Raw genomic sequence first — 20,536 nt, 5'->3', positions numbered from 1 at the left:
AGAACTTGGCCTTTTTTATTTGTATTGCATGTATCCAATTCGCTAGTCACACATTTGCTCTCTTCAAATAACCTTTTGTGTGGAACACTGCTTGACACACTCTATTGCCCTGCACTTTTTTTAATTGCTCTTAAATAGCGTTTACTACACGGCTGTCTTTTTATATGCAGGATTTTGAAGTATGCAAGTATATTTTCAGTAGAAAATACAAGATTATTTAAACAAAGTTAAGGTTATACACATTGCACCCCTTTCTTTTCAGAATCTACAAAATGGGCAAAGGCAAAAGAATAACTATCCTGAAATAGTTACTATGACAATATATTTATGAAAAAAAAAAAGCATACGATTTCTTATTTACGGGATGCTAAAGACGAACCAAACCTTATCCGTCCATTGTAAAACTCTTGTATGACTATGTTCTTCCGAGTAATGGCCAAAGCTAGACCATTATTTGTCTACATCTAAATAAAACCGGGTGTTTATTCACATAATAGCAATGGTGGTATAAAGCAACATTACATTAAAAGGGAATTATAAAGGTACAACTTTATTCATCATCTTCAACATCACTATCTGGACCTGCCATATCAATATCTGGAATATCAAAAGCTGGCATCTCCTCTTCTATATCTATTGCCTCGCTGTCTTTTGATTGTGGCTCTTCGTTCTGTGCATCCATCTCTTCAGCTGTCTTCATCTCCACCTCGATCGTCGTCTGCTCCGCTTCTTCTTCCATAACAACTGTATTCAAATGGGCAATAGGCGATTCCTTGGGCAGAACTGGAACATTGAAAACTGGCACCTCTTCTTTCAAATCCATTGACTCGTCGCTTTTTGACTGAGATTCTTCTTTTACCTCTTCAGCCACTATCTTTTCTACTTTCTTTTCCACAGCAGGCGTATTCCAATGAACAACAGGTGGTTCCTTGGGCGAAGTACGCTGAACTTGTATATCTGTTGCCTCTCTGTCTTTGGATTGAGGACCATTATCTACTTCTCTTACCATTTCAACCGCCTTCTTTTCTACTTTCTTTTCCACAACGGGTGCATCCAACTGAACAACAGGTGACTCTTTGGGTAGAGCACGCTGAATAGGAGGCAGTCGTGCATGCGTGATAAGGTCACAGATCGTCAGTCCTCTTTTACAGATCGTTTGCAACTCGTGAGTGGAGTCATTCATACCAGCAGTGAACAAGCGAACAGCATGAGGGAGGATACTAGCCTGTGCTTCCATAGGGCGTGTAACAGAGGCTAACAGACAGTTATATAATTCAACCTTGACAAGATTAACCTCTTCACTAGACATATTCGAAGGTTGCACTGTTTGTAAGAGTCTCATCAGAACAGTCGAGTCAATTGATGCGCGTTGCGCATTTTCAAGGGCAAAGCCAAAGACATCTAAAAAGGTGGCCAAGGTTTGTAAAGCAGCTGCTTGAACATCTCCTGACGCTGACGAAACAAGTCTGGATGTTATAGAATCAGAATTCGTGACCTCTGTCTTTCGCTTTTTGTGTGATCCTTTTTGCTGGCTAGGCATCACCAGGCTGGTGGGCTTGTGTTTTACAGTCTGTAAGTCTTCTAATATGGCAGCGATCAAGGGTTTAGTGAAGTTTTCAGCAAAAGTGTAACCACATTTTTCAAGGCATAGTCTTATCAGCTTGTACACTGACAGTCTTAATGTTCTCTTGTGCTTATATTCAGTCAGCAGACGGTGAAGTATTTTTGAAAAAAGCTTACTGTATCGAAACATCTCTTGTCCAGTACTGCCAACTACAGTTAGCAAGTGTAGCAGTTGTTATGATAGACACTTACCAGTAAAGCAAGCTGCTGAATACCTTGGTTGTATTGAAGTGTAGTGTAGGCAAGCACATCATTACACTAAAAAACTCACTTCTATCTTTATAATCACGCATCTATAACCAAATGATGTTAGAAGGAGTAGTATGAGCATATAGTCTAAAGTGTTACCAGAGAGCCATCAAAGACATTGTAAATACGACATAAAAGATCAACCAATTGCACTACAGGAACACGAACAGGCACATGGGTAGCAGTTCTATACAATGTGTTAGACATCATCTTGACTTGATTTCTAATGTTCTTACGTCAAAAATGTAGAAATAGAGTCCTGAAGCAACTGAACTCGTTTCAAAAGAAGAGGGAAGGCTTCAACATAGTCTCTCTCCACAGAACGGAAAGGATAGCTAGAGGATGCGTCGAATTCAAAAGATTCTAACCGGATCATTAGTATGTTTTATGTGTCGGTCCGATATTTACCTTCATCAACTGTATCAAAGAGTCGGTTTAGGCACTGGTGCACAGATCCAATAAGTCGCAATAGCATATCTCTCCATTGATCGGCCATGGTAGCTTTATTTCCTGTTCTGTACAGCGATGCTAAACACTTGCTGGCCCTTTGAGCTATGACCTGGTCCAGATCTCTTGATCCATCCAAACATGACAGACAAAGCTGAAGTGTTTGCTCAGCAATATGTTTACTGTTGGAAGGAAACTGAGCATTATTGGCTGTTAATGCAGAAAGTACAGTCGGCTGTGTTTTTTTTTTTTTTTTTTAATAACAAAGGTCTCTTTACGAAGTGTATCTATTTACCAATAATGCTTCTTTCTGAGCTAGTTGTAACAAAAGTTGATTATATCGCGGCATATTAGGCGTGGCTACTTCTCTATGCAGTTCAGGTTTGTCGTGTGTATAGCCAAATATGTAATTAAGTGCCTCAATAGATTCTTTATGGATAGCATCAGCTTCTGTTTTCTATTTACAAATGTATGAATAGAAGCTTACAGAAAAAGATTAGAGGGAACTTACACCGATAAAACCTAAAAGTTGGGCAGACCAGCTTTTGGCATTGGCAACCAGTAATGTATGCGATCTTTCACATGTTGTTCGTATAAGTGTAATGGCACACAGACGCACTGCTGCGTTTTTCGATTGTAGTAGTGAATTGAGACGAGTGACCCACTTTTTGTATAGGCTGGCCATCTCTTCATTAGAAGCTGAGACTTCATTAAGTAGATCATGATTGACAACACTTTCCAAGATAAAAGATAAATTCTTTACTAGCGCATTTTCTTTAGTTAAGTATAGGTTGATTATATTTTCAAGTAACTGAGCGGTATATGCTGAATTTGTCATTTCGAACCAGCTAATTAAAGTCATTCTTCAACATCTCATAATAAAAACTATGAATAAGCCTCTTTAAGGCAAAATAGTCACATATTATTTATGCAGCCTGACAGTAATTAAGGTGGGTTTTTTGGAGTGTAAAATATAAACATATATAAATCTTCCTATGTTAAGCATTCACGCTTCGAGACTATGACCGAGAATTATTATTTTTTTCCTTGAACTGTATTGTAACGACAGGACATTTTAGAATAATTATTTTATCTTGTAGCGCCTTATTAAAATCACGAGTTGGTGAGGCCTGTGGTAATTTATATTTAAGTGACTCCAGAGGCTTCGTTACTCATTCTGCTAAATGTTTTGATAAGTGCCTCAATAAAGGAAGATTATAAACACCAATCTCCATCTGAAAAAAAAAAAAGAATCCGATGAAATGTTCAAGCAGGATAACCAATTTGTGTTAACGTCTCGTTCAGCGTTTCCCAAACTTTAGAAAAGAGATGATATTGGTTTATTCAAGAGTTATGGAAGAATCTATAGATATACGGAGGAACCAATCTACACAATTAACAATAGCAAAAGGCCAACTGAGTAGAATTGGAAAGGCAAAGGTATATGATAAGTCATAATATGTACACGTACGTACAGTACCTACATGGACAACGTAAGCGTATGGGACATGGATAGAAAGAGTATGAAGAAGTAGAGGAATAAGCTGAACACAAGAATATTAATTGGTAATCAAACTTCGGCTACGCTTCCGTTGACCAATGCGACAGTTGAACTTGTTGGATACGCCGTTGTCATTCAATATATCAGATCTTGAAGTCATATCAAACGAAAATTCTATATCCACCACAATCTCCACAGCTTGCTTGTACGCGTTGAACAAAAATTGTACATCACCAAAATCAGTTGAAAAGCCAGCATAGTCAATTACCACTAATCGGATGGATTTCATATTGGTACGCAGCCGATGTAATAGATCTTGCGTCGTCCTGGCGCAGTGGCTCCACATATCGGCCTTCAACTGGCTATCAGCTTTCTCATCACGTTTGTTTAAAGGCATAGATGCGCTATGCCGCGGTGAGACATAAGCTTTTCTTGCCAGACATCGATCACGTAGTTTGTTAATCATAGATTGCAGCAGTTGCACGCGCATGCTGTATAAACGCTGCATGATGTTGTATTTAGCTTGTTATTATTTGAAATTATCAGCTAAGTCGATGATTTGCGAATTAGATTCTTTATTAAGAGCTAAGTATTATTAAATTAGGTTTAAGAGCTTTATAGGGGAGATTGAATATTATCAGTATAATTTAGTGTAGCCAATGTGATTATATATCATTGTTGTCAGTACGTTTATTCTTTTCTTTTCAGATGCAATATATGAAGTAGAATGTATGCTCTACTGTAAGATTATACTCGAGTTATTATAATGATTTATATCAAACACGTCAAATCCCAAAAGACCGCTGCAAATAGCATGCTCTTGAGGGTTTTAGTGCCGCTTCCTATGGTTCTCGATTGTTGGTCGTTGGTAATAAACAGATTGTGAATAACTGCGGTACCCACCCAGATTGAAACAAGTATGAACCCTGACACCACCAAGTCTTAGCCTACCAATTATAATGATTAGTTTATCTTACTCCACTCACTCCCATCAGATTTTATGCTTTCCTCTTCCACCCCCACTTTGTTGAACTTGCCCGGGCAAAAATTAATATAAAAAATAAGAAAAGAGTTTGTATATATTTTATACAACCCTGTAATGTAAAAATAAAAGCAACCAAGACTTATACGTATCTCCTGTTTATAAATAAAGACTTTTAGTAATCTCTTTAATTTAATGACCCAATTGTAGGCAGAAAACGGAACATTATATCGATGTCGTTCCCAAAACCAGTTCAACTCGTTTGAGTGACATTTGATAAAATCATAAAGACGGAAAAGACCCCATAAGAAACTACGGAAAGGCTGTACTAATTTCATTTGTGCTACACTAATTCTGCAAGGGCCCTTCCTTGAGAAACACAGCTTGACAATAATAACAATTCTATTTTCTGTCATTACTCCAAGACAGTAGCTTAAAATAAAACTGGCTCTCGTTTATAATATCACCAAGACATACCAAAACGCTTATCTACCTTCAAATTGAATCTACTCTAGCTATGGCATGCGCAATGGCATTTTTTCTTATTTTTTGTGTAAAGCTTCATCGCTGTGTGCAACCCATAATGGACGGGTTCCCTCTCGTTTATGGAATGATTGTAAATTAAAAATTGCTCTATGGTGCAACCTAGTATATCAGACTAGAATATATAAAGCAAGTGTCTCGCTTTATCCTTCTTTCCAACTTGTAAAAATGAAGGCCATTCAGTTTTACGTCTTAGCAGCACTCATTTGCATCGTTCACGTTGCTTTTGCAAAGACCAGATGCGAGCTCTCTGTTGACAAGGCTCAATTGAAAGCATCGGGCTCTCACCTTAGAATTCGTGGTCATGTCTCAGTTGGAAACAGCCATTGCAAGCCTACAAAGGATGATGATAATGATGTTAGCACAACAATAACCCTTACATCAAAAAAGAGGTTTTCTTTTAGAGACGCCAAAGGAAAAACTCACTCTGGAGAAAAATGTACAATCACTGCAAACTGGTATAATACACCCGACAAATATCATCATTCAGGAAAGAACAAGGAAGTCTATGTACCATTTAGGCTAGCTCACTCTATCGACTGTGACAAGGATGCAAAGACAAGAACAAAAAAGAGCAAAGCGGCCACTAAAAAGAAGAAGACAACCACTAAAAAAAGAAAGACGACCACAAAGAAAAAGACAACAACTAAAAAGAGAAAGACAACCACAAAGAAAAAGTCTCACAAAACGTCAAGTCCTTCCTCTCAGTCCCATGGATTTGATGGCAAGGCAACCTTTTTCACTCCTAACCAAGGCGCCTGTGGTGAATGGAATGATAATAACGATATGATTGCTGCTGTAGGTGGCGAGCTCTATGGAAGTTACAGTAAGAAAAGCAGCGTTTGTGGTAAGAAGGTGCTGGTAACCAACAAGGCAAATGGTAAAAGCGTCAAAGTCACTATTACTGATGCCTGTGAGAGCTGTGACAAGACTCATATAGATCTTTCACCCGCGTAAGTTTGTCTTTTTATATATTTTTCATTCTTATTCACTTTTATTCACTTTAGAGCTTTTGCAAAAATTGGCAAATTTGATACGGGTGTCCTTAAGGTTGAATGGCATTATATCTAAAAGCACCACTTGTATCGATTTTATTTTAAATAAAATACTACTTTGTCTGTAACTTAAATGTGGTTATAACATCTTGTAAAAGGCTTGCTTCGGCAATATATAAAAAAAGGAAAAGGGCAAAATGAGTAGCCAATGGCCAAAAGAACTGTTTTGCTTTTTCAATACGATGTGTACAATGTTGTAGTAGCATATGTCTTGTCCATTAAAAATAAAAGGAGCAATGTAGTCTATAATATAAAGTATTGACGGCATAACTTTTCAGCAATTAAAGCTATTCTGAATGATTTAAATGTTTAAACGTATCATGACTCAGTATTTGTTTTAAAGAGCTTTATTGATTTTTATAAACATTTACAAAAAGAAACAAAAAGTAAAATACAAGTATTCCTAACAAAGGTTGCTTTTCATAGGAAATTCATTTATTTATTTTAAACATTTACTGCTGATATTTCTTTGGAAAAAGAGTTACTCTATAGTCATTTATGGCTAGACTGAGCACAATAGCATCCTTTTCCACGTTTCTCAAAAATATGATAGATGATCTGTGCGTAAAAAGGGGTTGTTTGTTATTACATGGCGCATACTATCACGTTATATATCGAAAAAGTTGCACAAATAGTAAGATGAGCTACAATATGAACTTGTAATCCCAGTAATAAACAGCAGTAAGGTAATACTCTTTGGCGATGGGGAATATGTCACTTAATAGCTACGAATTGAGTCATAAAAATGCTCTAATTGATTTGATATGTTTAAATCAGTTTTTTATGTTTGTCGCATATGATTGGCATCTTGTATTCAGGCACTAAATATACAACGTTTTGCAGTTGATCAAAATAACATTTTGTGTAATTATAAGAAATATAAAATATCTTTTTTCCAAAGACTCGATTTATATCCCCCGCTTATGTCCTGTAGAGCTTTCTTTTCAAAAGTAAGACTAAATGCACTATTTTACTCTATGAACTATGGTCAGCGTTCTTGTTTTGCTACATAATATGTGCTCTCACTGTACGTTTGGCCTTAATTCGATCCAAGGCATGGACGGTGTAACACAATGTTCTTTTCCTTTTAGTCTTCAAAAGCTATCTTATACCTTGTTGAAAAGGTGATGACTGCAATCATCCTTATTCTCTTTAGAGGCTCCCTTGACCATTTACTAAGCATCTGTAGATACACATATACACACGCACTCTTCCGCAGCTCACTTGTGACCATGTGATATGTCTGTACGTCCTATCGTCGTCCACAGGGCACAATGTTGAGCCTAAAAAGGCAAAAAGGTCTATCGATGGTAACTGAATATACAAATGGACTGAAATGATACATAGCTTAGACATGGACATACGATGATTGAAACTTGGTGATCATTCATAAAAGAAATTTTTTGTATGTTTGTGTCTATTTGTCTCTTGTGTAATGTTATCTATTTCAACCACGCGACATCATGTAACAGGTGTCTCAAGTATTTGATTCTAGGTCTCCAGGTGAAAAGGTCTAGGACTTATAAAAACTTTCCATGAAAATGATCAAATGAACTTGAAGAGATTGCTGATTATCAAAGTGTTTGCTTATCTTGTCTCTTTTCAGGGTTTGTTGGGCTTGTAAGAAAATTTTTTTTACAAACTCAATACAACACCAATAAAACTAAATGAATTAAACTTCCAAATAAACCAGCCGTGAGACGCTCCACCGAGTCAACATTTAAAAAAACTTTTTGCAAGGTCTCTCTCTTTTGAAAGATTTTACCCGAGGAAAAGGAGATTCGGATCGATGGGGTAAAAATAAAAATAAAAAACCTATTAGTGCAAAAAAAAAAGTTAGAAAACATATTGTATAATAAACATGACATTAGCTGTATTTCATAACGATGTTCTTATAAACCAGATGGACCTATGCGAGAAACGAACAGACCTATTTCGAAAAAGCAAAAAAAGTTAGTAAAGGGTTCATACAAAAAGAGGTTAGCGAGAAGACCAATCTATAAAAAGAGCCATGAAAAAAAAACCCAAAAGCATTTTTTTCGACACTATTAAGACATGGACACGCTTTGAAGTGAAAGAAAAGGACAAATACATCATCCTTTCCCCCTTTGGTTGGTAGAAGAATCATTTTATCGCTTTAAAGTATTGTTATTTTGTAAAAAATATCAATACCAAAAAATTGAAAAAATAAAAAGGAATAAAGGGTCTAGAGGTAATAATAAATAAAAGGGGGGAAGACTATGCTGCGATTTCTCTGTAGCTGGTCTGTAATAAAGCTCTGTGTGCATCGGCAAGTTGTCGTTCTAATTCCAGAATTCGAACTTTACTTCTCTTTTCCTTTGCTTCAATGTTGGCTTTTTCGCTCTCTGCAATGGCTGCGCGTAGTCTCAATCGTTCATTCTCAGTTTCTAATTCTAGTACTCGCTTTTCCAGTGCTTCCATCTTCATTGCTTTACGTTGGCGAGATCTTCTGGCTGCGTCTGTATTTCGTTGGCGTTTTAAGGCGATCAAATCCTCTTGACTAAGATTTCTATTGTTTATGTCGGGTCGTTCTCGTTTATTATTGCTGTTGATCGTTTCATCCATTGTTGATTTTGTGTTGTTTTGTTGAATGGAGCCCAAGAGAGCCAGTGCTTTAATGAAGGGTTGGAGATCAATAGAACCACAGGGTGGCGACATATCATCCTTTGGTTCAACTTTGGGTGTTTCAGCAGGGGACAATGGCTCATATTTAATCATGGGAGTAGGAACAGTATCCATACGAGGTGTACATTCAGATATAGGAGGTGAGGCCAGCAGTAGTTCCCTTGGTGTTGTGGGCTTGTTTTCAATCGTATGAGTAGCATCAGTAGACAATAGGCCAGATTCACGCAAGTCATTTTCTAACCAGTCATCCAAGGTATCGAGATTTATAGCATCATTAGATTGAAAGGAGTCCATTATGAATGGTTTGTATATACAAGAGATATAATAGAATAAATAAAACTATTTACAAAAAGAAGGAGTAAGAAAAAAAGAAAAGAACCTAGAGTTCAACGCGCTGCTATTTAAAGGGAAATTTTTTTGGTGTAAAGCCAAGAATAGAGAAGGGACTGCTTTCATGTCAGACTTTGTCAATTTGAAAGATCATCTTTTAATTTTATTGGTACTTTTTGATAGAGAATTTTTTTTCTTTTTCAACGACCGTTCCGATGCTATCCTCCCCCAGGTTGATTTTTTAGATGATGTTCTCGATAAAATAGGTCAAAATATGGTATAACTTCTTTATAAAGTTGACTTGGTTTGTTTCTTCAACATTTTCTTCATGAGGAATTCTTCCGCGGTCTGTAATAATTAATTGAGTCTCCATGACGACAGGTTCCATGGTAGCGTTTTGCCAAATTTTGTGTCCTCTTTTACTTAAAAAGGTACTTGTTTCAACTAAATTCAGTAATATGTGACTTAGTTCATTGAAACTAAATATTAAGTTAGAGTCGTACACCCACATCCACGCACATAGTCCCCCCTCTCTCTCATACTCTATAGTCAAATAGCGTAGAGTTTCGCTATGTTCATTGTTCGATTGATTACTCAACATGATACCAAATAGATCAATCACGATGACCATACTTGGCGGTTGTCCATCCTTGTGTTCATACATCCACCGCAAGATATCGATCGACTCTTCTTCCCTCGAAGGCTCTATATGGATTCCACAGAGTACAGCACGAAGCTGATGCGTTGTTTCAACTCGGCTAATATTTTAATACAGATTTAAAGGCGAATGGTGTATTCATAAAAATATAATTACCAAATGCGTATCAAGTCCAGCCATCTTCTTTGCTCCGCCTGACTTTCAGCATTCTCTTCATCTAGTTTCTGTTTGAACATTCTCTCGATAGATTCTATATCCTTGCAAAATACGAGTGCCCAAGGCTGAACTGTATCTTGAAATCCTTTTCCAAGCAAAGAATACTCATCAGCTAATGTCTTTGATTTGTCTTGTAGTTGATTGATTATGAGATCTAGTAATTCACTGTCCTCTCGACATTAGGCAAAGAGTCCAACAGATAGGAATAACTTACCTCGCATTTTCTACAGCATCAGTTCCCTGTCGTATAAAAAAAGTAGACATGAATGTAAATAGGTTAAACTAGTACTCTTTCCTCTTTTCTTCCCTTTCATTTTGACTGATTGCACAGTCACGACCATACAACAAAAGACGCGTGTATTTGTCTTTAACTTGCAAGTTTTGACCATATTTTTAGATCAAACTCCGTAGTAAACCACTCTATGGCCTTTTTTCAGTAGAATCCAGTACACATAATAGACAGAATCAAAACATGAAAATCCCATTCATTATAATCAATGATAGCAGCACATTAATCATCTTTATTTCTTATCAAAATCGTTATTTTTGACACTATGACGTTCCAAGGAATGGATCTGTTCTGGGGCCCAAAAGGAATCCCGAGAAAAATGATCGCCAACGAACGACTCATTGTTTGACAAGGAATACAACTACCAATGATTCCGAGGAACAGGGAAACCAAAGTTGACGCACAATGTGGAACCATAAATTAGAAATCATCAGCAAACACTTTTTCGTGTGAGAGATAGAAGCAAGGAAGCGAGATAGATCGAGTGAATAACTTGAAAAAACAATAGGTTCATTATTTACTTCCATACTCTAACTGGCTCATCATTATTTTTAGCTTCTTTTGGGAATAAGCTGCCAAACTTATCGCAAAGCAGGCCAAGAAAAGCTTTGTTATTAACACTGCTTCTTAATTGGTTTAGTAAATCTATGCTTTAGATGTTCATTTCAATTAAGCTTATATAATACAACGCATTTAACAGGAACGTTGTTGGCATGATCTTGTTCATCCTTGGCAAAGAAGGTGTCCTGTTGTGAAAGAAAGGATGATAATCATGCTTCATATCCTATAATGATGAGTGATGTGATACCTTTGACTTTTATTTGCTACAATATATTTAGCATATAGACCAAGACATTGTGCTATCCATAACCTGGCTGATTTAAAAGAAAAAAAAAAGACTGCAAGTAAGCCTGTGAAAGGTTGACGCTGCCTAATCTGAGCTTGATGCATGTATCACTTTCTTTAGAGCATGTTTAACTGTTGTTGTCTTGTCTTTGACTAAATCACTGCTTGGCTCTTGTGAGGCTAAGCTTGTATGAACTTTTTTTTACAACAGCCAAACCATGTAGCGATTTATGATTTGCCAAAGAAACAGCCCCGCTACATTTCATACTCCGTTTCATTTAGCTAAACACGTATCATCTGTAGACAGGCTATTTCTTTTTATCGTCATTACTTCATCTGGTAACTATCCATCACTCCTAATCTTGCTTGACAACTCAAAAAGGATTTTAGACAACAATGGCGAAAAGATTAAGCGAGATAAATAGCACTGCTACTTTTGCCTGGAGTCCGGGGCAACAGACTCCTCTGATTGCTGCAGGTACTGCTGCTGGTGCCTTGGATGACTCATTCTCAAACACGTCTGAATTGGAGTTATTTAAGCTTGACTTTAAGAATACATCTCATGGAGCCGTTTCTGTCGCCAAAGTCGCAAGTTCTGCGAGGTAATTTCACTTTTTGCTTAGTAAATAATCTTACTAACCCTTTCGAAAAGATTCAACAAATTAGCATGGGGAAACGCATCCAGTAGCCATCCTTATGGTGTTATCGTTGGAGGTTTAGAAAATGGCCATTTGGCGCTTTGGGATCCTAGTAAAATATTGGACGGAAAGAGGTAACAGTTGTGGGGTTTATGTAAAATAATCTTAACTTGGAGTTTATAGTGAAGAAGAAGCTAAAACTTGGGATAATTCAACACACTCTGGCCAAATACGTGGCCTTGACTTCAACAAATTCCAAACTAACTTACTAGCATCGGCTGGAACTAATAATGAAGTATATATTTGGGATCTTACCAAGCCTGACACACCTTACAATCCTGGTCCAAAATCTTCCAAGTTGGATGATATTACAAGTGTTGGCTGGAATGGCCAAGTGCAGCATATTCTAGCAACCTCTTCTTCAAACGGACATACAGTTGTTTGGGATCTCCGTAACCGTAAAGAGGTCATGACTCTTTCTGCACCTAACAGCGGTGTTATTTCTGGTCGTAAGAATATTTCATCGGTTGTCTGGCATCCCGATGTGGTAAGAACACCAAAAAGAAAAAGAAGAGCGAGTACTTATTGCGCACACTATAGGCCACTCAATTGGTTACAGCCTCAGAGGATGATTCGAATCCAGTAGTCACTCTCTGGGATCTTCGACACGCTCATTCACCCGAGAAGATCCTTGCTGGTCATACCAAGGGCGTCTTGGGCGTCTCTTGGTGCAGGCAAGATTCAGACTTGTTGCTTTCTTGTGGTAAAGACTGCAAGACTCTCGTTTGGAATCCTAATTCAGGTGAGTTGCTTGGTGAATTGGCTCAAGACAACAATTGGACTTTCCAAACTGAATGGTGTCCTCGCAATCCTGATCTCTTGGCCTCCGCTTCTTTTGACGGAAAGGTAAAATACACTAAATGCACAGATTCCACATGCTCAAATGTTTTAACTTAGATTAGCGTCTATTCTTTGCAAAATTCCGGATCTCAAGACGACGTGTCTGCTGTAGATACCACCAATGATGACCCTTTCACAGCCGCTTTGAAAGCATCCGCACCAGCTGCCAGCGCTGGCTTTTCTTTAAAGCACCCTCCCAAGTGGCTTCGACGCCCTGTTGGCGCTACATTTAGCTTTGGTGGAAAACTTGTATCATTCAATAACAAAGCTGGTCAAGCTGCTGCTCAAGTGGCTGCTAACTTACGTCCTGATCAAGTACCTGCTCCTCAAGTTATTCCTCGCGCTGTCAAGATTACGTCTATTGTCACCGACAAGGAAATCGTCAATCGATCCGAAGAGCTTGAAATTGCTTTGCAACAACAAGATGTAGAGCAATTAGTTGAATCTCGTCGACAACTTGCAGACCAGGATAAAGAAAGTTGGGAAGTGATCAAATCCTTGTTAGCTCCCGATGCAAGAGAACAGCTTATGAACTATCTTGGTTTCCAGAAATCAGAAATTGCCGCAGCCGTCGCCAAGATTACCGCCGAAAAGAAGGGAACCGAAATCACTACAAAGGAAGAGTTCACCGAAGAGACAGTTGTCGAGCAAGCTGAGCCAGCACCTGAAGTAGCTGAGAAGACTGATGATGCCAAAGCTGAGGAACCAAAGACTGATTCTGTTTCCGGATTGTTCCAATCTGACAATGCTGCTGAAGACTTCTTTGCCACACAGACAGAAAAGACAGACCATGCCGCTCCAGAAGTAGACATTGCTCAGGCCATTGGTTCGGCCATTCAACGTGAGCCTCTTCAGCTCTACTCTGATGAAAATTCAGATGTTGATCATTTGATCACTCGTGCTGTCGTCTTGGGTGATTTTGAATCTGCTGTCAATCTCTGTTTGTCCGTTGAAAAGTTTTCTGATGCCTTGATGTTTGCTATCTGTGGAGGCGGTGACCTTTTGCAGCGAACTCAACAAGCTTACTTTAAGCATCAATCAAAGACAAGTTCATACCTTCGCTTATTAGAAAGTATCATTGAAGAAGACTTGAGCTCTATTGTCGCCACTGTATCTTTAGAAGAATGGACTTCTATCATTGCTGTGCTTTGCACATTTGCAAAGGCAGAGGACTTCAAACAGCACTGTGAAGCATTGGGCGCTCGTTTAGAAGATGCATTAGCTGACGATAATCCTGAAAGTACCAAAGAGCTTCGACGTCGCGCAACTCTCTGTTACCTTGCTGCTGGTAACCTGGAGAAAGTGTCACGTATTTGGATTGCTGAGCAAGAAGAGCTGGCTGAAAAGAACAAGAATGAGGGCGTTTATGCCTTTAGCCTTCAGCAACTGATTGAAAAGGTAACGATATTCCGTAAGGTTATTTCGTTTGAGGATCCTGCTCTCTTGGAAGTCTCCGAATCCAAATTGCCTTATGAATATCCTCTTGCCCCTCTTTATGACAAGTACTGTGAATATGCAGACCTTTTGGCTAGCCAGGGCAAGTTAACTACCGCTTTAAGCTATTTGAGCTTAACACCTGTCGTATACCGTAAGGCCACGTTTGATAAACTCAGCATCATTCGTGATCGCGTCTATCACGCATGTCCTAGCTCTGTTACTAGCTTATATTCTCAGCCTACGGCACCATTTGAAAGCAAGCCTATTGTGACAGAATCTGCCATGGCCGAGCCTCAAGCAGCACAACCCGTTGCAAGTGCGTTCCCTCAGACTACAAGTGCTCAAGCTCAGCAACATCCTTCTTATCAACCCTACCAGCCTGCTACATTTACACCTCAAACCCAGGCGACAGCAACGACACATGTTACCAGTACGTTTACTCAACAAGCACAATACACTCCTCAGTATCAACCTGCGGCTGCTTCCTATACTCAGCCCCAACCTACGGTTAGTCAGCCATATCAACCAACAAGCAGCGTCTATGCTCCTCAAGCTCAAGCCCAGGCTCAAGGTTCCCAATACCAGCCTTACCAGCCTTATCAGTCTACTGGCTACAATAACTATCCTGCAGCAACTGCACCCTACAGCCCTCAGTACAGTAATGCTGCCAGCACGACGTACAGCGCGCCTCGCCCCTCTATTCCTGCTCCTCCCCCTATCACTGGTGTTGCACCCTCTCCTCGCTCTCAGCCTCAACAAATCCCTCCTCCACCAAAGAAGCCTCAGGGTGCTTGGAATGACCCTCCCATGGCTTTAGCTGCTAATAAAAAGTCAGTGAAAAGCCCCAAGGTGGCTACCGCACCTGCCAAGAGAGTAACTTCACCATTCCCTACTCAACCAGCTGCTACTGCTTTTGCTCCACCTCCTCAGCAGCATCATCAACCACAACCACATTTGCCCCCACCACCTCAGCAACACTTACCTCCACCACCTCAAAAGAATCCACTTCCTCCTCCTCCACAACAGGCTCGTCCTCCTCTCGGACCCCCACCAAGAGGACCTCCTCAATACACGGGACCAAGATATACTTAAATAATAAAAAACCGTCGCATATATTGCTATCGAAATAAGATATAATGTTTATGTAATCAAACTATTTTATATGCTCTTTTTATCTCTTGTACAAATCACAGTCGATAAAAACATGAATAAACAATGACAAATACTAGAAGAAACTAAGCCGAGAGGCGGACTAACTGCTGTCACACTTGACGAATACCTAACCTCGCAAGTGTGCAGCAGAACTTTGGAAGATGTTGGTAACAGAGGTAAAAGTTCCCTAGTATGCAGAGCATGTGGAACAATCTGCGAACAGCATTATGACAATAACAAGTCCTATATAGGAAACAAAAGAAGCCCCAGCCGCGTTCAAAAGAGTTTCTCGTGTATCAACATCAATAGCTAGAACAAGCTCTTAGTTAAATGCCAAATCACCATAACAGACACGGTTTGCCTACCCAGGCTTTAGCTTTAGTAATTCTAAGTTACAAGTAAGGTATCCAAGACCTATTACAGGAATGTGTATAGAAGCTGCATTAAGAGACATCTTTCGTTGTTCTTTTTTGATTAGTGCTTGTCGCAACTGTTCACCTTAAGTTATTCATCCTTGAATTTGAGATTTTATAATAAACTTCTCTTTGCATAATACATCTATTACTTTACACTGCTATGTTGTTTTGGATCTACTCTCTAGAATTCAACAAACGTTCTCGATGGAAGGACTCAATAACTCTCATTCGACCACACTGTTGCTTTAGGGTCATTCGCTGGCAGGGAATGGTTTAATTTATGGGCTTTTTTTGTATATGAAAAAAAGGGGGATAACTTATTTGCTACGGGGCAACCAATTGACGATATATACATACATTGTTTTTATTTAATAATAATCACCACCACCGTCATCATCGTCATCGATATCATCTCCTTCGCCATTATCAAAGTAATTTTGTGCATAATCATTATCATCGACCAATTCTTCCTCATCTTCATATTCTTCTTCCAATTCCTCTTCTTCCTCTTCTTTCTTTTCTTCACCTTCTTCATCATCACCCTCCTTATTTTCATCTACTTCTGTACTAAGTAATGCTTCTAATTGTGCATATTCATCTTGAAGCGATACTGTTTTTTGTTCTATAGACACACACAAGTTTAATATGTGGTGAATTGGTCATTATTGTTCTATACTTACTCTTCTTGGCTCTCTTTGGTTCTAAAACAGTTTGAAGTTCCTCAGGAAAGAAGTCGAGATCTTGTACGTTTTAGTTGTTGTTTTTATTCATTTAGTTTTTTTATATATACCTGTTTCTATCTCTCGTAGACTCCTTTTTGTTTCTTGTACTTTATATCTGTCAGAATATCGTTCTATGTCTGGTGGCGGCGGTGGCACTGTTAAATAAAATGGTGATGATTTGACCATTTCCAGGTATTCTTTTCTTAATTTCCACTGATGTGATTCAGTTGATGTAGGTTTACGAGGGATGGGTACATCCATTTGCTAATATGATTAATTTACTGTACATCTTTCTTTTTAACTATTTACTTTACTGGAAATAGATCTGTGTTTGTATTAAATAGAGTACCAGAATTTAAATCTTTAAGAAGATCAAAGGATACTAGAGACATGGCCCCACTTTGGTTTGCACCTCCACCGCCACGACCAAAACCACCTCCACGACCACCGCGAGACATTGGTAATAAACGATTAGAAGGATAATAAAAATAAAAAAAATGCAAACAGTAGGCTTGAAAAAGAAAACATAATAAAGTGACTGTCACAAGAGTGACTTGTATCTGTCATTCTATGCTGATCTGCCAAGTCGTATTTTTGCAATTTTATAATTTATACGAAAATGCGATAAGTTAACGCGACATCTCTTTCTGGAAATGGTGTACATCTATTTCAGAACTACCGACCATATTTCATGCAATATTTTTTATCTAATTACAATTTCAGAGAGAGAAAAAAAGTTCGGCAACGCAACAACCACAATTTTACCCTACGTCAAGACATCTACCGCGTATGATTCTATCAATGAACAGTTTGGTCGCCCTGCTTATCTCGAACATTATGCAATAGGAAACGAACTGAAAAATCAATACTGTTCAAGTCATCTAGAAACATTACCGGCAACACAGTGATAACTCCATGGTCCACAAGCAAGAGAAAGCCACCACTAGTGATGATTCGATGCTGAACAACAGCAAAACGTAACCAGTAACGATGGCACATCAACAACAGAGCAACTAGAACAAGGTGGAAAACAAAACAAGAGACCCACTAGTTCCAATGATTCCATCAAAAACGAGCTCCTGGTGAGCACTACATGCACGGAGAAATACACGAGAAGGATAATGCTACGGACGCTTCTTTTAGGCACAACATGTAAGGCCATTCAATTCACTCTCCTTGATGCAAAATAAGATGCACCAAAATTACACGAGATTGTTCTTGGTTCTTTGTTGATCAAACTGACAACATAAAATTAAAATAAAAAAAATCTCTTTTTATCTCTTTCTTCTTGAAAAGAACACAAACCAATTTGGTAACTTTATAAACTCATGTGTAGCTTGACACTACATAATGAAAAGTTTTACTGGTCAACATCACAAGTTATTCGCTCGTTCTCGTGCGCGTAGTGTTGGACTTTTTACTACCAGACCAGCATAATTATGATGATATATCGCCATTTTTTAATCAAACCACATATGCTGAAATTACCAAGACCTTGGAAATAACAAGCAAGCTTAGAAATATTGATAAAAAGGATATTGATGCTGTTCAAAGCTTTATCAAAACAGTACTAACAAGAATTCAAGACAAGACTCTCATACCTCTCAAATATACTGACCCTCGAGGATCAAGATACTTTTCTTTATTTCCCTTGTACATGATTGATTCCAAGAGTGTACATATTGACGCTAAATCTTTCTGGAAGCTTGCCAAGCAATGTGACAACAAAATCAAATCATGTCAAATGATAATGACTTAACTTTATGGTACTTTAATGTCTTTGATTCTTCAAAAATAGGCTACAAGACACTTGAAAGCTTGACTTCACGTTCAGAGAAGTTTGCGTGCGTATGCTTACATGACTTTTATTTTTGAACTAAACAAACATCGTCGTTGTAGAAATGTGATCACTACTGATGGTTATGCTGTATCCTTTATGTTTAAGAAAGCCGTCGCTATCCAAGATGAATCTAAAAGAGAACCAAACACACCCAGGTGTTTTGCTGACATCGTTGACGATGCACAAATTTGAGCTGTTGATCCTAGTATATCAACTATCTTTACTGCAGTAGTCTCTACAGAGCATGAACGTATCCGAACTACAAACTTGGAAGAATACTATCATTTATGTGGTTACAGTATTGCTACAAGAAGACGAAAAGAATACCAAGAGTGCCATTTAGACGAATTTAAGTATATTAGCGAATTACCTACTTTAAAAACTGCAAACTTGACCTCATTTTTATTAGCTGCCTCTATACGTCTACGAAGCTATCAAAGAATCCATAACAACTATTGCCAACATAAATGGTACGTCGCTCTCTTACATGGTGTGCATTTTAATAACGCTGCGTATAGCATAGGCCTTAAAAGCTACAGTTCAAGACTTATATCAACAAGCAAAAAGGAACTCAAGAAATTGTTAAAAGGCTCTTTGACAACAGTAAGAAATATAGCACATCAAGCACATTTGGCGCTAAAACCAAACCCCAAACAAAAGCAAACATGTACCTCTACCTCCTCTCCGCAGAAGCGGACCATTGCGTTTGGAAATGGTTCTTTTGGTTCAAGTATGAAAGGAAAACGAGCTGCACCTACTAGACGTATTACTGAGGAAATCGAACGAAAATGCAAACAATCTAATGGGGAACCACATTTGATTATGTTGACGAGCACTTCACAAGTGTAATATGAAAGAAATGAATAATCTCTCTGTTTCTGGATCAAAGTGAAGAGTACACTCTGTCCTCAAGTGTAAATCTTGTGATACACTTTGGAATCGCGATGTGGACAGTGCATTAAATATATATAATATCTTTGTTTACAAATCAAACCACGACAATGAAAGTCCTCCCCTCCCCTTCAAAAGACTAACGGTGCTCCTGGATTTAATACGCTGTCTATAACGGCAGTGCATTCCTTAACGCTTCGGTAAGTATAAAGCGAATAATGAATTGTTTTTTATTCATTAGTCTTCTAGCTATGAAGCTGCTATTTTTAGTTTACCATTAGTGATTATTCCCAGACTTTCATTCCCAAATAATAAAACAATTATAGCCCATTTCATTACGCCCACTTTTTTTTTACTCATTGGCTAGACATCAATCTATATTATCTTTTGCATTCTTTTTTGACTTGACACGGTCCACACATTGTTGTTACGGTTTCTGAGGCACCTTTGGGAGAAGCGTTGTTTCTGTATTTGTTCTTTTCTTTAGTGCTGCTGTTGCAAGCCCCTCCTAAACTATGAAATTTGATCAAGATTGTTATCATTAATTGAAAAATAAGTTGGCCAAGAATCTACCACATAACTCAGTACATAACCCAATTCATCCTTTGCTAAGAAACTGCGAGTGCTCTTTTGTAAGTTTTTATTGGACTTTCAAAGAATTATTGGTCGTACATTTTTTGCATTTTTGGCTCCCTAACACGAAACACTGCATCTGTCAATGTTCCATAAAATCATCTTATTCCCATCAAATTTGTGTACACATGATCTCTTTGCTGCTGTGTATCATGTAACAAGGAGTTACTGTATTTAGCTTGACCTTTTAGAGATATGATCACATGCACACAAATTGGGAAAAAGATGGTAGTACTTTGGCTTTATCAAAATCAAAAAAAAAGAAAAAAAAAACCAAAGGTAAGAGGAGGGAGACCAAGTCTCTCTATATGAATGAATCTGCATATTTTTTATTTAAAAAAGAAAGAGTCTATCACAATTACATTTTAAACTCGTTGACAATGACAATTTGAAAAGGGTACAAGTGGACATGCTGTCCCATCAAAATGCTTACAATGATAGCCTTCTTTACAATTGCCTGCAATTTGACACTGTTCAGTCGTTATACAATGTTCTCCTTCTCCAGATATACTTTCGCAATTT

The 20,536-nt window shown here is 38.2% G+C and overlaps 9 protein-coding genes across 9 annotated transcripts; 3 read left to right on the top strand and 6 right to left on the bottom strand.

Moving 5' to 3' along the window:
* Nucleotides 1-344: 344 nt before the first annotated feature.
* RHIMIDRAFT_65155 (uncharacterized protein) lies at nt 345-2,487 on the bottom strand. Its single transcript, XM_023615517.1, has 4 exons — nt 2,109-2,487; nt 1,972-2,059; nt 1,816-1,916; nt 345-1,766 (listed from the first exon to the last, which is right to left on the bottom strand). The coding sequence occupies exons 1-4, from the start codon at nt 2,246-2,248 to the stop codon at nt 551-553; spliced, it is 1,545 nt and encodes a 514-aa protein (XP_023470415.1). The 5' UTR covers nt 2,249-2,487; the 3' UTR covers nt 345-550.
* Nucleotides 2,006-3,155, bottom strand: RHIMIDRAFT_65158 (uncharacterized protein). The gene is made up of 3 exons (XM_023615518.1): nt 2,831-3,155; nt 2,615-2,776; nt 2,006-2,554 (listed from the first exon to the last, which is right to left on the bottom strand). Exons 1-3 carry the CDS (start codon nt 3,002-3,004, stop codon nt 2,258-2,260), a joined length of 633 nt encoding a protein of 210 aa, XP_023470414.1. The 5' UTR covers nt 3,005-3,155; the 3' UTR covers nt 2,006-2,257.
* A 462-nt stretch (nt 3,156-3,617) lies between these two features.
* Nucleotides 3,618-4,356, bottom strand: RHIMIDRAFT_311134 (uncharacterized protein). The gene has a single exon (XM_023614707.1). It carries the CDS (start codon nt 4,326-4,328, stop codon nt 3,879-3,881), a length of 450 nt encoding a protein of 149 aa, XP_023470413.1. The 5' UTR covers nt 4,329-4,356; the 3' UTR covers nt 3,618-3,878.
* Nucleotides 4,357-6,062: 1,706 nt separating this feature from the next.
* RHIMIDRAFT_198154 (barwin-like endoglucanase) lies at nt 6,063-6,416 on the top strand (the record flags this gene model as incomplete). Its single annotated transcript, XM_023606261.1, has 2 exons — nt 6,063-6,298; nt 6,353-6,416. Coding segments are annotated over 2 exons (300 nt in total), but the record flags the coding sequence as incomplete, so codon positions are not given.
* A 2,222-nt stretch (nt 6,417-8,638) lies between these two features.
* Nucleotides 8,639-9,340, bottom strand: RHIMIDRAFT_234298 (uncharacterized protein; the record flags this gene model as incomplete). Its single annotated transcript, XM_023608132.1, has 1 exon — nt 8,639-9,340. The coding sequence occupies one exon, from the start codon at nt 9,338-9,340 to the stop codon at nt 8,639-8,641; it is 702 nt and encodes a 233-aa protein (XP_023470411.1).
* Nucleotides 9,341-9,617: 277 nt separating this feature from the next.
* Nucleotides 9,618-10,514, bottom strand: RHIMIDRAFT_247191 (uncharacterized protein; the record flags this gene model as incomplete). The annotated part of the gene is made up of 4 exons (XM_023610392.1): nt 9,618-9,855; nt 9,919-10,134; nt 10,191-10,415; nt 10,465-10,514. The coding sequence occupies 4 exons, from the start codon at nt 10,512-10,514 to the stop codon at nt 9,618-9,620; spliced, it is 729 nt and encodes a 242-aa protein (XP_023470410.1).
* A 1,171-nt stretch (nt 10,515-11,685) lies between these two features.
* On the top strand, nt 11,686-15,581 carry RHIMIDRAFT_311130 (WD40 repeat-like protein). Its single transcript, XM_023614706.1, has 6 exons — nt 11,686-11,724; nt 11,776-11,987; nt 12,038-12,157; nt 12,207-12,570; nt 12,624-12,929; nt 12,981-15,581. Exons 2-6 carry the CDS (start codon nt 11,782-11,784, stop codon nt 15,450-15,452), a joined length of 3,468 nt encoding a protein of 1,155 aa, XP_023470409.1. The 5' UTR covers nt 11,686-11,724; nt 11,776-11,781; the 3' UTR covers nt 15,453-15,581.
* A 656-nt stretch (nt 15,582-16,237) lies between these two features.
* RHIMIDRAFT_266677 (uncharacterized protein) lies at nt 16,238-17,125 on the bottom strand. Its single transcript, XM_023611934.1, has 4 exons — nt 16,965-17,125; nt 16,719-16,914; nt 16,609-16,668; nt 16,238-16,550 (listed from the first exon to the last, which is right to left on the bottom strand). The coding sequence occupies exons 1-4, from the start codon at nt 17,106-17,108 to the stop codon at nt 16,297-16,299; spliced, it is 654 nt and encodes a 217-aa protein (XP_023470408.1). The 5' UTR covers nt 17,109-17,125; the 3' UTR covers nt 16,238-16,296.
* A 1,262-nt stretch (nt 17,126-18,387) lies between these two features.
* On the top strand, nt 18,388-19,339 carry RHIMIDRAFT_247188 (uncharacterized protein; the record flags this gene model as incomplete). Its single annotated transcript, XM_023610391.1, has 4 exons — nt 18,388-18,494; nt 18,550-18,645; nt 18,697-18,960; nt 19,009-19,339. The coding sequence occupies 4 exons, from the start codon at nt 18,388-18,390 to the stop codon at nt 19,337-19,339; spliced, it is 798 nt and encodes a 265-aa protein (XP_023470407.1).
* Nucleotides 19,340-20,536: the final 1,197 nt, after the last annotated feature.

This window comes from Rhizopus microsporus, assembly GCF_002708625.1.
Source record: "Rhizopus microsporus ATCC 52813 unplaced genomic scaffold scaffold_2, whole genome shotgun sequence".
Lineage (NCBI taxonomy): Eukaryota > Fungi > Mucoromycota > Mucoromycetes > Mucorales > Rhizopodaceae > Rhizopus > Rhizopus microsporus.
The sequence above is the reverse complement of the archived record's forward strand: the minus strand, read 5'-3'. Positions and strand labels throughout refer to the sequence as shown.